Source organism: Oncorhynchus nerka, linkage group LG22, assembly GCF_034236695.1.
Source record: "Oncorhynchus nerka isolate Pitt River linkage group LG22, Oner_Uvic_2.0, whole genome shotgun sequence".
Lineage (NCBI taxonomy): Eukaryota > Metazoa > Chordata > Actinopteri > Salmoniformes > Salmonidae > Oncorhynchus > Oncorhynchus nerka.
This window is the reverse complement of record NC_088417.1, coordinates 37736514-37753430: the sequence shown is the minus strand read 5'-3', so window position 1 is coordinate 37753430 and position 16917 is coordinate 37736514. Positions and strand designations below refer to the sequence as shown.

The 16917-nt window shown below is 42.0% G+C and overlaps 1 protein-coding gene across 1 annotated transcript in view; it reads right to left on the bottom strand.

The window, feature by feature from the left end:
• Positions 1–4704: 4704 nt before the first annotated feature.
• Positions 4705–16917, bottom strand: part of LOC115105135 (receptor-type tyrosine-protein phosphatase N2-like) — a 240064-nt gene continuing 227851 nt past the window's right edge. Inside the window, exons 19-22 of the mRNA XM_065006804.1 lie at positions 16506–16559; positions 14867–14931; positions 10541–10614; positions 4705–8153 (exon numbers count right to left, since the gene is read on the bottom strand). Of these exons, the coding sequence (XP_064862876.1) occupies positions 8082–8153; positions 10541–10614; positions 14867–14931; positions 16506–16559 (265 nt within the window). The 3' untranslated portion in view covers positions 4705–8081. The remainder of the gene's footprint in view (positions 8154–10540; positions 10615–14866; positions 14932–16505; positions 16560–16917) is intronic.

The following is a 16917-nucleotide window of genomic DNA, read 5'->3' as shown; positions in this document are numbered from 1 at the left end:
ACTAAGGATCATTTAGCTATTTGATTTGGAATTTGTAATGTTTTGTACCCTTTAGCCCTTTAAAAAAAAAAAATCCATCCAATCCATTGCCTCTCTAAATGTATTCTTTAAAATGTAGTTGTGTGTCTAACGATGTTGTGACACATTTTGATGGCGGCGTCCTTCTCATTTTTAATTATGCAAAGGAGGCGGCTCCTCTGCCAAGCAGAAGAAAGCAATCTTAGTATGCAAATGGCTACGGTCCCACTGGAGTGCGCGGATTAGATGTGTGTTGATAAACTCACTTATGATGAGTGACAGTGAGCAACATTGGGGTCGCGCTGGTCAGTCACGCAGCCACCGCTGATAAAAACACACAGAGGCAAAGTGCCAGGAGTTTCCCAGATGCATGATGGGACAGTGATGAAACTGTAAAATGTCAGTGTCACACCTGTTTGCCCGTTAACAACCGGGGAGGGAAGAGGGGTGTGTGTGTGTGTGTGTGTGTGTGTGTGTGTGTGTGTGTGTGTGTGTGTGTGTGTGTGTGTGTGTGTGTGTGTGTGTGTGTGTGTGTGTGTGTGTGTGTGTGTGTGTGTGTGTGTGTGTGTGTGTGTGTGTGTGTGTGTGTGTGCGTGCGTGCGTGCGTGCGTGCGTGCGTGCGTGCGTGCGTGTGTGTGCGCGCGTGTGTGTGTGTGTCACTAATTAGCAGAGATATCCACCATGATTGAAGGCTTGCCTTTTTATCCCACCAGATGTTGTGCTGCTTAAAATCTCATCGCACTCTTTTTTTTCTCCTAACTGTTAAAAGTCTATTAGTCATTCCCCAAAAACCTCTTAAACTCTAGTCATGTCCCAGGTGTCATATTCCAAGGGGAAAACACACATCTGACTTGAATTGACGGGTTAAAACCTTAACCTGAGACTGAACCTTAGACTTGAGTCAACACACCTGACCTGATAGACCATACCTCCTCATAATACTGATCAACCCTCTAGAGTTGAGTGGATCAGTTCGAGCTGCTCATCATCTCTCCAGAACAGCATCATTCAGAGCAATAAACACAAGCATTTCACTAACACCTGCAATAACATCTGCTAAATATGTGCAGGTGACCAATAAAATTTGATGTGATTAATAGTCAAAGTCTCAGTCTCCCACCCACCAAGGCAAAGAAGACTAAAATGGAAACGGCCTTATCCCCGTTGAGCCGTTGGTGACAGTGACACTGTCTGTGTGCATAGAGGGGGTACATATGGGCTGCGTCTCCTTTTCTTGTTGCTGGCGTATCCCTCCCCTGACAGCTCGTATAACTGGGGCGGAGAACAGGCTTACTGCCGCTATTCTGCATTCCTCAGACCTCATTATCATCATAGATGTGCAGATGAGCTGCCACGGCCATCCATAGCACCATCCACAGATCCATGACAGAAATTTAAAGTACACAGCACTAATCAGCTTAGAAATGACTGTATGGAAACCATAATTACACATATTTAATTGCTTATCATCCGAAGGATACAATTTTATTAGAAAATGTATTCATGGTAATTGCTTTCTCCTGCTGTCGCTTACCTAGTGGGTTCCAATGCCTTTTGCTACTCTGTCATTTCTCATTTGGGAGGATGAATACGTTTCAAGTAGTTAAATATTACAAAATTAAAAAGTGCACAGCTTTTTTAATGACCATTGGTTTAACCAAGTGACTAGGTTTCCAGATAGCTAGGATGCTTCCTCTAGTCTAGCGTGACAGCTCCATCGGACTCAACTATCAGGCATTTGTTTGTACTTTCACAACGTGGTCCGTCCGTGAGTTTGACAGGTCCTGGTCCAAGGGTACAGAAATGGGAGGAATGAGTGATGTCAAATGGGAAAATGTATCTGTCCCAGCAACAACGTTAAATATTGAAGCTCTCCTCAAGTGCATGGCTCACTCAGACCCCAAACGAGCAGCTTGAAAACCCAATTATCCTTTGATAATAGTGCAGGTCCCGAAGACACAGACCAAACCCTGAACGACGAGTGGACCTTTTCAGTCTCAGACCTTTTCAATTGCACTTAAAATGCTCTTACAATCCACTCTGTTACAGGTATTGACATGTTGAATGCACCGAGCTGTCTGTTTGAACTACTGGCACACAGCTCGGACACCCATGCATACCCCACAAGACATGCCAACAGAGGTCTCTTCACAGTCCCCAGGTCCAGAATAGACGCACAGTACTACATAGTGCCACGACTACATGAAACTCTATTCCATTATCAGGTAACTGATACAAGCAGTAGAATCAGATTTTTTTTTAAACGATAACAACACACCTTATGGAACAGCGGGGACTGTGAAGAGACGCAAACACAGGCACAGACACATGCATACACACACATGATAACATACGCACTATACACACATGGACACATGGATTTTTGTTGTAAATATGTGGTAGTAGAGTAGAGGCCTGAGGGCACACACTTAATGTGTTATAAAATCTGTTGTGAATGTATTGTAATGTAATTGAAATAATATTGTATAAACTGCCTTATTTTAGCTGGACCCCAGGATGATTAGCTGCCTTGACAGCAGCTAATGGGGATCCGTAATAAATACAAATAAACTAAGCCCAAGGGGGTGAGGTATATGGCCAATATACCACAGCGAAGGGCTGTTCATACGCACAACGCATCGCGAGGTGCCTGGATACAGCCCTTAGCCGTGGTATATTGGCCATATACCACAAATCCCTGAGGTGCCTTATTGCTATTATAAATTGGTTACCAACTTAATTAGAGCAGTAAAAATACATGTTTTTCATACCTGTGGCACAGTCAGCATTCAGGGCTCGAACCACCCAGTTTAAAATCTGTAACAACCCACCCTTTTAATGTTCTCACGGGCTCTCCTCTCCTCTGACTCCCAACCACTACTTCGTTTTAATTACTGCTAACTCTCAATCCCTTAATACACTTGTAAATTCATGGTCACATTTGTGTGCTGGTCTGAGCAAACTCAATACTTCCCCAATCAATAGGGCCTCTGTGTACATCTACGTCGCGGTATTGCTCTTGACTTCATTACTAGGTTGGTGTTGGTCTGGTTGAATTACAAGGTGAAACGTCAAATTCCCAATCGCGGGTGGAATCCGATTGGCCAAGCTAGGTAGTTTTTAGATGCGATTATCGCAGTGAAAGGAGAGTTTTACACTATACAACTTACTCAGCTGTTCAAGCAGCTGCTTTGTGGCTGTGAATCATAGAGGTGGGTTGTTGTTACAGAACCAAACACCTGCTGATCAATGGATGAGTAACACAACGAGCTTACAAACATGCCACTTGGCCATGGAGAGCATACGGAAATCCCAAGTGTTTACTGGGAGCTGGCTGGGATGCTTTCCAGGACCCCCCCAAAGAAAAAGGGCCTGGTGTTGTTGAGAATGAATGGGGAGAAAATTGCTGAGGCAGTCTCTCATGTCTATCCAAGGCCCTGATAACTTTGATCTTCTTCACAAACGAATAAGGTTTTTAACTAGTTTGCACTGCTGGGCAATATCCTTTTCCCTCGTTCGCTTTCTTCTTCTGTCTGTCTGGTAGAAATGCTGATCCTGTGTAAACTGCTCCAATATGAATAGTTATGCACAAGGATATGGCAATGACTTGTGAGTAGGAATATGGATAGCCACCATGTGCTCAACAACTTTCAGAAACTGAAAAGTGCTATGACAACTTAGGAAGTAAAGATGATCAAGTGCCCTGCTCTCGGTGCAAGAGGCTACACAAACCTGATGTGAGATTGAAATGAAGACAATCAAGGGCCTCCTGGGTGGTGCAGTGGTCTAGCTGTGCCACCAGAGATTCTGGGTTCGAGCCCAGGCTCTGTCGCAGCCGGCTGTGACTGGGAGGCCCATGGAGCGGCACACAGTTGGCCCAGCGTCGTCTGGGTTAGGGAGGGTTTGGCCGCCGGCAGGGATATCCTTGTCTCATTGCGCACTAGCGACTCCTGTGTCGGGCGCAGTGCACTCTGACCAGATTGCCAGGTGTACAGTGTTCCTCCGACACATTGGTGCGGCTGGCTTCTGGGTTGGATGTGCATTATGTCAAGAAGCAGTGAGGTGGGGGTTAGGTTTCGGAGGATGCATGGCTCTCGACCTTTGCGTCTCCCGAGTCCGTACGGGAGTTGCAGCAATGAGACAAGACTGTAACTACCAATTGGATACCACGAAATTGGGGAGAAAAAAAGGGGTTAAAAAGAAATGAAGACAATCTGACTGCTGCCCAGAAATTTCTCTCCTGGTATTACCCTCTAATGTAAATCACTGGGCTGATGATCTGTTTCATTGCCTGCCCTGTCTCTCAACTGACAAAAGGCGGTGAGCCAATCATTTCATCTGTCCAGGCATGGAGTTCTAAAAAATATCACTACTTTCTTCACGTGGGTTAAGCCTATTGAAGACCTTCAGGTGGATGCGTTGCAAAATAAAACTGCAGGAGAATTAATCTGCGTGTGGGTATCCATCTTTATTTCAGGCATTCAGTCAATGATCACCCTCTGGTAAAAGAAGCTGGCTTTTATTCAGCTGATCAAATGCCATTGGTACTTCTTCCTTTTAATGTTTTCTAAAGAGCTACAGTAGTGGACCAATTGACAGACAAATGTCTTGTCAACCGTTCTATGGTTTATTATCAATCTGATAGAATTTTCTTTCCACACAAAATATATCATTTTCATTAACAAGTTCAGTAAAACATTTTAATAGCACAACAAGCTTCCACATAATTTATATTCTATACATGGACTTTACCTGTACACATGAGTCACAATATTCTGTCGATTAAGAGGACAAAACAAAACATATTAACAATGCCAATATAATTCAGGTTAATCATATCACATCATATTGTTAATATCTATATTGCTCACGCTACACTGAGCGTACAAAACATTAAGAACACCTGCTCTTTTCATGACATAGACTAACCAGGTGAAAGCTAAGATCCCTTATTTATGTCACTTGTTGAATCCACCTCAATCAGTGTAGATGAAGGGGAGGAGACAGCTTAGTTAAAGAAGGATTTTTAAGCCTTGAGATAATTGAGACATGGATTGTGTATGTTTGTCATTCCGAGGGTAACTTGGCAAAACAACTCAATATTAGGAAGGTCTTCTTAATGTTTTGTACACTTGTATTTATAATCATTACATTTCAGTGATTTTAAATATTAACGGTATTAAATTAATATACAAAACAATGTACATAACAAACAAAAGCAGTCTGCACAAGAGAACAACTAGATTAAATCAGATCAAGCACTAACCAGCGATTGCAGACACCCACATAGCGGATGTTTTGGCTGTGTCGGAGATTGAATTGCCTTGGAGCCGTGAAATCGGTGTGCAGCTGCTCTTAGTCATTGTCATGAAGCCACACCCGCCCCAATCGTGTTATAAGTTCACAACGAGACATTGTAGGCTATATAGAAATAATGATGATCGAATTGAAAAATCATTCAACAAAATAACATCTCACATTCAAGGGTTCGAACTGCATGGCTGCATGGGATTTCTGTTCATGCGACTGCGCAGCCAATGGCATTGTCCGCTTTAGGTATAATGCCGGGAGCTGCTTGTGGATTTGACAGCTCTTAACGCAGTTCCACCTCCGACACAAGTCAAAACAACTGCTATGCGGATATTGGCTAAAGCGTATCTGACTAAATCGAGCCTCACATACAGGCCCTGTTTAAACACTTCCTTCCTACTTCAAGTTATCACAGATATGAATCGGTTGGATTGGGGGAAAGCAATAGGGTGGTGGTACAGCCAGAAGAGGATTGGCCACTCCTCAGAGCCTGGTTCCTTTAGGTTTCTTCCTAGGTTCCTTCCTTTCTAGGGAGTTCTTCGAGGGGTGGGTACACGACCGATCCAACGTTTTAGAACACCTACTCTTTCAAGGGTTTTTCTTTATTTTTTTCTATTTTCTACATTGTAGAATAATAGTGAAGACGTCAAAACTATGAAATAACACACATGGAATCATGTAGTAACCAAGAAAAAGTTTTAAACAAATCAAAATAGATTTTATATTTTATATTCTTCAAATAGCCACCCTTTGCATTGATGACAGCTTTGCACACTCTTGGCATTCTCTCAATCAGCTTCATGAGGTAGTCAGCTGGAATGCATTTCAATTAACAGGTGTGCCTTTTTAAAAGTTAATAGGTGGAATGTCTTAATGCATTTGAGCCAATCAGTTGTGTTGTGACAAGGTAGGGGGGGTATACGGAAGACAGCCCAATTTGGTAAAAGTCCATAGCTGTTCTTGCCATAAAGTCCATATTATGGCAAGAACAGCTCAAATAAGCAAAGAGAAACGACAGTCCATCATTACTTTAAGACATGAAGGTCAGTCAATCAGGAAAATGTCAAGAACTTTAAAGTTTCTTCAAGTGCAGTCACAAAAACCATCAAGTGCTACGATGAAACGGACTTTCATGAGGACCGCCACAGGAAAGGAAGACCCAGTTACCTCTGTGGCAGAGGATGAGTTCATTAGAGTTACTATCCACAGAAATTGCAGCACAAATAAATGCTTTACAGAGTTCATGTAACAGACACATCTCAACATCAAATCATCTCAACATCAAGAGTGAATCAGGCCTTCATGGTCAAATCGCTGCAAAGAAACCACTACTAAAGGACACCAATAAGAAGAAGAGACTAGCTTGGGCCAAGAAACACATGCAATGAACATTAGACCGGTGGAAAGTTCTCCTTTTGTCTGGAGTCCAAATTATAGATGTTTGATTACAACTGCCGTGTCTTTGTGAGACGCGGTGTGGTGAACGGATTATCTCCACATGTGTAGTTCCCACCGTAAAGCATGGATGGGGAGGTGTGATGGTGTGGGGGTGCTTTGCTGGTGACACTGTCTGTGATTTATTTAGAATTCAAGGCACTCTTAACTGGCATGGCTACCACAGCATTCTGCAGCGATACGCCATCCCATCTGGTTTGGGCTTATGGGACTATAATTTGTTTTTCAAAAGGATAATGACCGAACATACCTCCAGGCTGTGTAAGGGCTATTTGACCAAGAAGGAGAGTGACGGAGTGCTGCATCAGTTGACCTGGCCTCCACAATCACCCGATTTCAACCAAATTGAGATGATTTGGGAAAAGTCGGAGCGCAGAGTGAAGGAAAAGCAGCCAACAAGTGTTCAGCATGTGTGGGAACTCCTTCAAGACTGTTAGAAAAGCATTCCAGGTGAAGCAGGTTGAGAGAATGACAAGTGTGCAAAGCTGTCATTGAGGCAAAGGCTGGCTACTTTGAAGAATCTCAAATATAAAATATATTTTGATTTGTTTAACACTTTTTTGGTTACTACATGATTCCATATGTGTTATTCTACAATTCTACAATGTAGAAAATAGTAAAAATAAAGAAAAACCCCTTGAATGAGTAGGTGTTCTAAAACGTTTGACCGGTAGTGTATATCACTTACAGATTCTCAAGGCAGGAAGGATACATTTCGAATGTATTTGAACAGGGCCATAGAATGTGGTTCAGAACTTTAATAGTAAAGATCACTTCGAACATTGTTCTTTGAAGCATCTTCTCTATATACAGGACACAGATGTTCAGGCCTTGAATACAATATCATATTCTTCACACATCAATAACCAATTATCTGATTCTTAGTATAATAGATTATTCAGATCACAAAGAGAGAGAGAGAGAGAGAGAGAGAACACACATGACTTTGTCTAGCTATCTGTAAGTGGCACTGGAACACAACTGCAAAAATAATATTTCACACTTAAGAAGACCAGGTCGGTCAGGTATCTGGCACAACATTCATAAGTATACCAAGAGCGAGAATCAGAGGAGAGAGAAACAAGAGAAGATAGGTATGTATGTCCCAAATGGCACCACCCTATTCCCTACATAGTGTACCACTTTTGACCAGACCCTTATGGGCCCTGTTCAAAAGTAGCGCACTACGTAGGGAATAGGGTGCCATTTGGGACAAAAGCGAGATGACAGACTTGAGTGGGCAGAAAAACATGTGTTTAGACAGCGAGACGTGGCACGGTGTGGGGCGGCGTCGAGTTTCACTGTGGAAGTGCTTTAAGGATGGCATTCACCTCCTCCGCTACGGCTGTCAGCGCAAGCTCAAACTGCTCCTGTGGAGAGAGAGAGAGAGAGAGAGAGTTGTTCAGTGGCTGGTTTATAACTACCTCTTGTCCGGTGTGTAAAGGTTTACGACTGTCAGTGAGTCATATCGTAGTGACACTTTGTCTAATGCCCCCTTGTTGTGTTGTGGCTACAGAGACAATGGAGGGAGCAGTTGTGCCCTTCTCCGAGCTCCCTCTCTTGAGTCTGTGAGGGAAGTCAGTGCCACTGTAGACCCAGCCAGGGATGTCTTTTTAAGCTAAAGGCCTAGATTCAATCACATCCATGCTAGCCAACACCCGCATAGCTGATGTTCTGGCAGCGGAACTGCGTCAGAGGTGTCAAATGCACAAGCGGCTCCCGGCGTTATACCTATCACTGGACGTTGCCATTGGACGCACCAAGTCACATGTCAAAATCACATGTAGCCATGTTGCAAGTTTGAACAATGGCACGTGTGATGTAATCTACACCTCGGATTAGGCTGATATAAATGCTGATTATTACATTTTTGTTATTTATTTGAGTATCATTATTTCTATATAGCCTACACTTTCCCGTTCGGAACTTACGTGTTTGGAACGGGTGTGGCTTCTAGACAATGACCACAAGAGCAGCTGCTCACCGATTTGACAGCTTCAGTGCAGTTACACCTCTGGCATCTCCAAAACACCAGCTACACAGGTGTTGGCTAGCGCGGGTTAGCGCTTGAACTGATTGAATCTAGGCCTAAGTCAACTCTTCTCTCAAGTGTGTGTTTGTGTGTGACTCACTCTGCTCCCTGAAGAGCACAACAGGGCCGGTCGATTTTCACCCTGAAGACCTACTGTTTCACATTCCACACCTCAACTCTCATTCAGCCTGCAGGCGCTAAAATAAACTTACTGAAGAGAGGTAGGCGTTCACAAGAATCCGGCTTCAGAATTGTCAACACAAAACATGCCACATTTTCGCCTCGGGTAAAATAAAATCTATACTGAGCAGTTCTTTACAACAAGTAATGTCGACAGTTTTTTGTTGCTCAGGTTGTTCCTATTTTTATATGTTTTTATACAGGACCTTTAATAGCTGTAGTTAATTTTAAAAATAGATAGACGCCGCTTCGCCTATCGCAGATCTCAGCTTTTAAGGTGCATTATGGTGGCCTAGGAAGAGAGTATTACATTTCCACCACCAGAGGGAGTCAAACCTCTGTCTTCACCACAAAGTTACAGGATGCTTGCTTGAGCATAGAGTAAGTATTGTCTATTGGTATGACAAAAAGTGTAACGCTGTAATGTCTGACACTTCTATCTACATGTAAGACCAGAACAGCTAATGTTGTATATATTGTACAGCTAAAAGCTGTCCTAAATCCTACAATCTACAATTTATGCTCTTCATGAAACAGTGAGGCACCACATCAATAATATTGCTAGTTCTCTGATGTAATTTAATTTGCCCTTAGATGTTTTAGTAAAAGACTTTAAACATTTATTTTTGGCAAAATGAAAACTTCCCTAACAAGCTCCAATCAGAGACCTGAGTCACTGGTAAATGGAATTCAGCGAAAGCTGGATTAAATCAATATCATTTACATAAATAAAACATTCAGGAAGTCTCCAGTCTTTTAGTAAACAACTTTCACAAATGTCATATGTCCTAATTTCGCACTGAGTTTGCCTTAATTGATATTCCGGAGCTCAATGCGTCTGTCTTAAAAGACACAAAAAAGCTTTCGCTGCCCATCATAATAATTCAGTGTTCATAAATGAGAGACTATTGTCTGTTTAAATACAGAAATTCTCCAGAGAACCCACTTGATTGTAATGAGATGTTTCAAACCTCCCTCGCTAAAATGAGTTAAATTATTTGAGTTAAGAACAGGGGAATTGGAGTTAAGAGGCTTCTCTAAATTCCAGAGGCAAACAAGAATTACATGAGTTTAGTAAGTTGCAAAAGGCCAACTACTTACATCTGCTTGGAGATCTTAAACTCGGAGGGCTCAGGGCTGGTTTCCCAGACAGAAATTAAGCCTAGCCCTGGACTAAATAGCCCTTTCAATGGAGATTCTCCATTGAGCATGCTTTTTAATCCAGAACTAGGCATTTATATATGTCAGGGAAACCAGCCCTCGGTGTTTGTGGACATAAACCTCCTCGTTTGTGATTTGGAAAATGAACTGACTGAGTATAATTCAAAATAGCTCCTCCAGTAAAGAAATGGTTTTGATCATTTCAAGCAACCTATGAAATCGCTTGATCATTTCGAGCAACCTATGAAATCGCTTGATCATTTCATTTCCCGTAAGGCTCATGTCATTATGCGCTTACCCGTGAACTAGATGCACCTCTGTGTGAATGACATGAACCACCCCCCACTCCCCCCTCCTTCTCCCGCTCAGAGCTAGGGACCTTACCTTTGTCTGGACCATGCCGGCTCTTTGGTCTCTCAAGTGCTCCAGGGTAGCGGCAATATCAATCTCTTTAGCACCTGCAACAGACCGCAAATTGGACTGAGTTCAAAGCAGCAGATTAATCCAGCTCACATCTGTCAATCTCCTTTCTACCGGCTCCCTTTGGAACAGCACAGTGATTGAAAATTATTACATTCATCCCTCGAAAGACTTGGCCAGGAGCCACTGACTGTTTTCACTAGAATAATGTATGCATGGAGATATTTCTGGAGCAGGGAACCTTGTACAATGAATGATGCAATCAAAGAAACTGAGCACCGCTTAAATTGGAACCATGCATTGTAGTAGCAGCACTACACTATGCCCAACTGTGATTCAAGTTTTCAGAAGCTTAAATTCTGATATATCTTAGAGAATCAGATTTCAGAATGATGTGTGCAAAATCAAGCCAATTTACTGTACTTGGTATGATTTTGAAAAGAAAAAAAAATTCTGGATGTGATGTAGTTCACCTTCCATGTGCATTTAATTACGTTGTGTCATTTTAAAACTCAGCAAGTTATGTGAGGTACGGGATGTTATGTCTGAGTAACAAACATAGTGGTAGCAACTAGCAGTGAACACTGGTTTGAAAATCTCCTTTCACCTTTAGCTGGAATGACTTCAACAAACAGACTGTTGTTGGAGTTTCTAATAAATGGTGAGTTGGAGGGGCTCATTTGAGATTTAATCCCCCTAAAATAAATAGAGAGAGGGAGAGAAATCCTCAAGCCCTTAGAGACTTTTTGAAAAAGGGGGAGAGAAGGGAGGGAGGAAAGGGACCGGTTAAGGCAGCTGGACTCCAAGCTCAAAGTGCTCCAATACTTTCATGTTTCAGAAGTGTTGGATTCTCAAGTTTAGGAGGGGAGAATCTCCTCAAACAAGAAAAAAGGCTTTGGAGTGAAATTCTCATTCTTGTGTACAATTCACACTCTGGAGTAAAGAAGAAGACGAAGCAGAGGGGGAAGAAGAAGAAGGAGAATGTGGGATTTTATGTCTGGGCCTCTGGGCTTTTCATTCTGTTTGGAAACACAAGGCCTCACACTCCTCAAGAGCAGATGAGCCTCACACCAGACAAAGATGGAAAGGCCACTCATACTCTGGGTTGCTCATTGCTCAACATAACAAAAACCTGTGGGTCTGGCCCCAGCCAGTGTTTTCCACACGTACATAGAGTAGCCAGCCAAATAGAAAAGTAGCCAACCAGGCACCCCCAGGCTGGGAGGGTCCGGTGGGGTATTTATTTCTCTCCAGAAGTGTAGCTCTATTTTGATGGCCTCTGGTACATTATAATGCCTTGTTTTGGATATCGTCTACAGTAGGTCTAGGCTTATATGATCAGGACCATTTTCTAAGTAAGATAACATTAAAACCATTTTTAAACCTGTCTTCTTTAAAGTGTTATTTACAGTTTTACTGCAAGATATGAATTGTCACAAATTATGTACTTTATTAAACAGAAAAATGAAGTAAATAACCAACATTATTTTGGAAAATGTATTAAAGGTTACATTGAAAAAATAAAAGGGCTATATCAGGGTCAAGTATTATAACTTTCTGATTTGACACAGCCTATTTTTGTTTTTACAATTATCATTAGGTAGGGACCTATAAAATCTGTTTAATGTTTTGCCCGAATACGTTTTGTTCTTTCCCAAATTCTGTTTTCTCCGTTGAGTTTTTCCAGGTTTCCATTTTTCCCTGTTTTTTTAAATTCAGGCTTTCGGTCTCAAAATCACATTTGTACATAGAAAAACCACAAAAGTCCACAGCAATGCTTAAACCACATCAGCAGACCACTTTTGAGCTCTGGAAAAATTTTGAGAAATGTAGATTTTTGGGTGTAAGTTAAAAACCTTTCATTCAGGTGTGCACCTAGCAAGAGGCTGTTGTTTAGCAGTGTTTTCTTGTGCACATGTGATGGTAGAGTTTTGCCAAATACCCACAGTAATGATGAAAATAATCATGATATCATTCTGCCAGGTACATTTCACTGATAAAGTTTTTGGGAAAGCCTATCAATCTACCAGAATACTGTTTCGTTAGCATAATCGTTAACGCCTACACAAAGTGATAAACACACACACACACACACACACACACACACACACACACACACACACACACACACACACACACACACACACACACACACACACACACACACACACACACGCACGCACACACGCACGCACACACACACACACACGGGGCATTATCATTGCCTCTTCAGAAAGTTGCAGGAAACATAAATCACTGATGCATTCTGTTCATGTCTTATGATAAACTAGGGCTAATGAATTAATTTTCTAATTAATTGATTCCCTACTAAGGTCAATACATTTTTGAATATTGTTGCATTCCATTTTAATGCCTGGATTCCGTGAGGGCACTTATTATCATATTTGGACCAAAATGAGGCTCTCCACTATGTATTGTTCCTTCAGTGATGATTCCCCATCTTCAACTAATGTTTTCATAATTGATCTGCAGATAATCGCCAGAAAGCCTAGGTCTACCAGTAGCCTATGCAAATTATGGAGCCAAATGAATGGCTCTCTCACCGAAGCGATTCGGTAGGCAACACTGACTGACGAGATGAGAGTCACTCAATTAGCGTCACTGTCTGGCAAGCCCCTACATCCTAGGAAATCCTTTGATTTATTTGTCCCGACGCGAAAACATGGACATATAACAACGTTGCATGATTTATGATTGGCAAAGGGATATAGGAGATCGGACTAGTGAGTTTGAACTTTGAAATGAAAAGTAGCCTACTTAATATAATGTGTAGAAGGTAACTGACTGTTTAGTCGACGGCCGCCACTAATGGAACACACTGCATCCCGAGTCCCATCCCCAGGCCAAACCCTAACCCCCAGTCCCAGTCCAAACCCATAGCACAAACCTCTAGCCCAGGACCCAGACCAGGGATGTGTGTGACAGCCTGAGAAAGACCTCCATCAAGCAGAACCATATTACCCTGTCTCTGCCCTTTGATGTCCCATTAAGACCAAAGTTACCGAGCAGGGTGCCAAAGACAAGGAGCAGGGGGAAGGGGAGAACAGGGTCAGAGCCAGATGTACAGATGACCTGTCCTGATAGGGGTGGGAAGGCAGGGAGCTTCTATGTCTCAGCCTCCAGTATTTATGCTGCAGTAGTTTATGTGTCGGGGGGCTAGGGTCAGTTTGTTATATCTGGAGTACTTCTCCTGTCCTATTCGGTGTCCTGTGTGAATTTAAGTGTGCTCTCTCTAATTCTCTCTTTCTCTCTTTCTTTCTCTCTCTCGGAGTACCTGAGCCCTAGGACCATGCCTCAGGACTACCTGACATGATGACTCCTTGCTGTCCCCAGTCCACCTGGCCGTGCTGCTGCTCCAGTTTCAACTGTTCTGCCTTATTATTATTGGACCATGCTGGTCATTTATGAACATTTGAACATCTTGGCCATGTTCTGTTATAATCTCCACCTGGCACAGCCAGAAGAGGACTGGCCACCCCACATAGCCTGGTTCCTCTCTAGGTTTCTTCCTATGTTTTGCTCTTTCTAGGGAGTTTTTCCTAGCCACCGTTCTTCTACACCTGCATTGCTTGCTGTTTGGGGTTTTAGGATGGGTTTCTGTACAGCAATTTGAGATATCAGTTGATGTACGAAGGGCTATATAAATACATTTGATTTGATTTGATTTTTGATTTGATTTTGATTCTATTGCATACGTTTCCTGAGTTATTTCCGATTATGCAATACCGAGCCTTGTGTAGTATACTGTATGCGCTTAACGTTCTGAAAACATATTCAAAGGTGGTTGTGAGAGTTCATGTCGATTAGTATACCAATATTTGCATCTTGTGAAAAACCAAATTAAGATGGAATATATACATTATAATTGAAATAAATTAACTTGCCCTTCACAGGGAAATGAATTTGACATTGATGATGTAAATTGAAAAAATGTACCTTTTTAAAATGAAATTACAAAAAAATACATATGTGAATGTTATTAGTATCAATGCTATTTCTCACCCTCTCTCTCTCCGTCTCATCCTCTCTCTCTCTCTCTGTTTCTCTCTCCCTCACCCCTCCCTCCCACCCTCCCTCTCTCTACATCACTCTCTCTCTCTCTCCTTCCTTCTGAAGAGCCCTCCCAGAGTAACAGCAGAGGCCTACTCAGTTACCCTCGAATGCATCCCAAGACCTTTGGCTGAAAATGGAGGCTTTCTGTCGTTGCCATGGTAACGTCATCACACAAGCAGAAAAGAGTGCGAGACGGAGAGGCCCATCGACTCCTACCTTTAGCCATCCTATTGAGGACCATGTCAATCAGGATGTACGTTCCGCTTCGGCCAGCCCCGTCACTGCAAAGCAACCAGAGAGGAGAAGACACTCATTAGTGAGCCAGAAAAAGAACACAAGGCAGCTTTGCTCAATACCACAGTTAGTGTCTGCCTCTTACGTGAAAACAAATAGGCCTAGCTCATTTAGATTTTCTTGCATTATAGCTGTAAATTCTGAGGAAAATACAAATGATAAGAAGAGCGTTAACCAAGCATTTAAAAAGTAAAATATATTATTGTATAAGCACACACAAGTAATAGCAGGTATTTTTTATAAGATGTTAAATGAAAGATAATAGGACATTAATAAAAGCTTGAATAACCCTTGAGTACAAAGCTGTTATCAACACACAAATATTTGTGCAAAATTAGAATGAGATTTTTTTACGTTTTTAAAAGAACGTGTGTGGGTGTACACACGCACGTGTGGTCCAAATACTTTAGAGGACTGATTTGGAACTGATGTTATAAGGGACAAAAGCTTTTAAAAGCAGCAGCGTGAGCCTGCAGCAGGCAGGCACCTCAGGAGCAGAGGGGAGGTGAAGAGGCCAGAGGCCATTAGCAGAGCAGCTTTGGAGATCCTGCTTTTCCATTCCACCAGCGATAGCTGCATGAAAAGCCTCTCTTTGAGCCCGCCGGGCATTCAATCCGTCTGCATGTTAATTGCAAACAAGGCGTGCACCATCTCTCCAATAAAGGCAAAGCCAATAAAACAGGAGAGAGAGCGAGCAGCGTGAGGCGTGAGGAGCGCCACTGTTTCATTAATCCACTGCTTCTCATCTAGAGACTAGAGACCTCTATGGCCAGACAGACAAATGGACGGACGGACAGAAAGATGCTCTCCATGCATGACTGAACACTACTCACTATAAAAAATATGGAGGCAAATACCTGCCATATTAAATAACGAGTGGAACTTCACTAACTAAAGAAAAAAAAAATTACAATATGATTTCCATAAGGACACATTTGTATGGTCAGTGATTATGATCAGAAAAAAAATATATCCATCATTTAGGTACTGTAAGTGTGACTAAAGGCCGTCCGCATGCTTCCCAGCCTAAACAGTTCGGTAGAGTTCGTGCATATATTATGATGACATTTCGTAAAGTTTTTGTTCGTTTTGGACTTTGGTGAGTTTTTTTGTTCTGGCTGTTTCGACACAACATTTCTTCTGGAGGCAAGCCGAAGTTCAGAGCTAAAGTCTACGCCTCTTTGTCGGTCATTGGTCAACAGTAGCGATTCTTCAATAAAGTCTTTGTTGTCATTGAACAAGAGATGACTCATTTTCGTGCACATTGTTTCATTAAAAAAGACAGCACCAAACATCAAAATTAATCATCTTTGATTATTTTGAGGATGACTACTCTGTCTCAAAATGGACAAACTGTACATTTCTTCCAAACAAAGGTCTTTAAGGGAGTATACGAGCAACCTCGTTAGGTTGGCTTAGCCGACTTCGGAGAGCCACCAGTCGAACTGAAGCATGCTGACACCTTGAACTGTGTCTTCCTTCTCAGTCTGTCATGTATTGTTACTGACACCTACACAGCCTGTGCATCGTTACAAGGTTATAATTATTGTAGTATACTTGCCTGCAGTGGACAATTATTGGACAAGACCGACCCCGGTAGCACTTGTTAACCTTTCTGTAATAAAAGAAGCATCTGCTTTAATATCACACTTCACGACAATAGGGGTAAAAACATGAAGCACTTTAAAATGTATCAGTGTGGACAAAACATCTGCTCAACTTTGTACACTATAACATTTGATAAAAGTCATATAGCATATTATGTAGCATCAATTTAAATATGTGGATGACTCATATGGTCACATACTGTGTAGGCTGCTTACTGTATTTCACTGATCTGGACAAATTCAGTTTATACGTTTAGAGGCAGCTGTTCTTCTCAGATCATTTTGCTTATTCATTCTGTACTTTATGTACCAAAAAAACAAACAAATGAAATAAAATGTCCGTAATGCTTAAACCTTTGGAGTCCC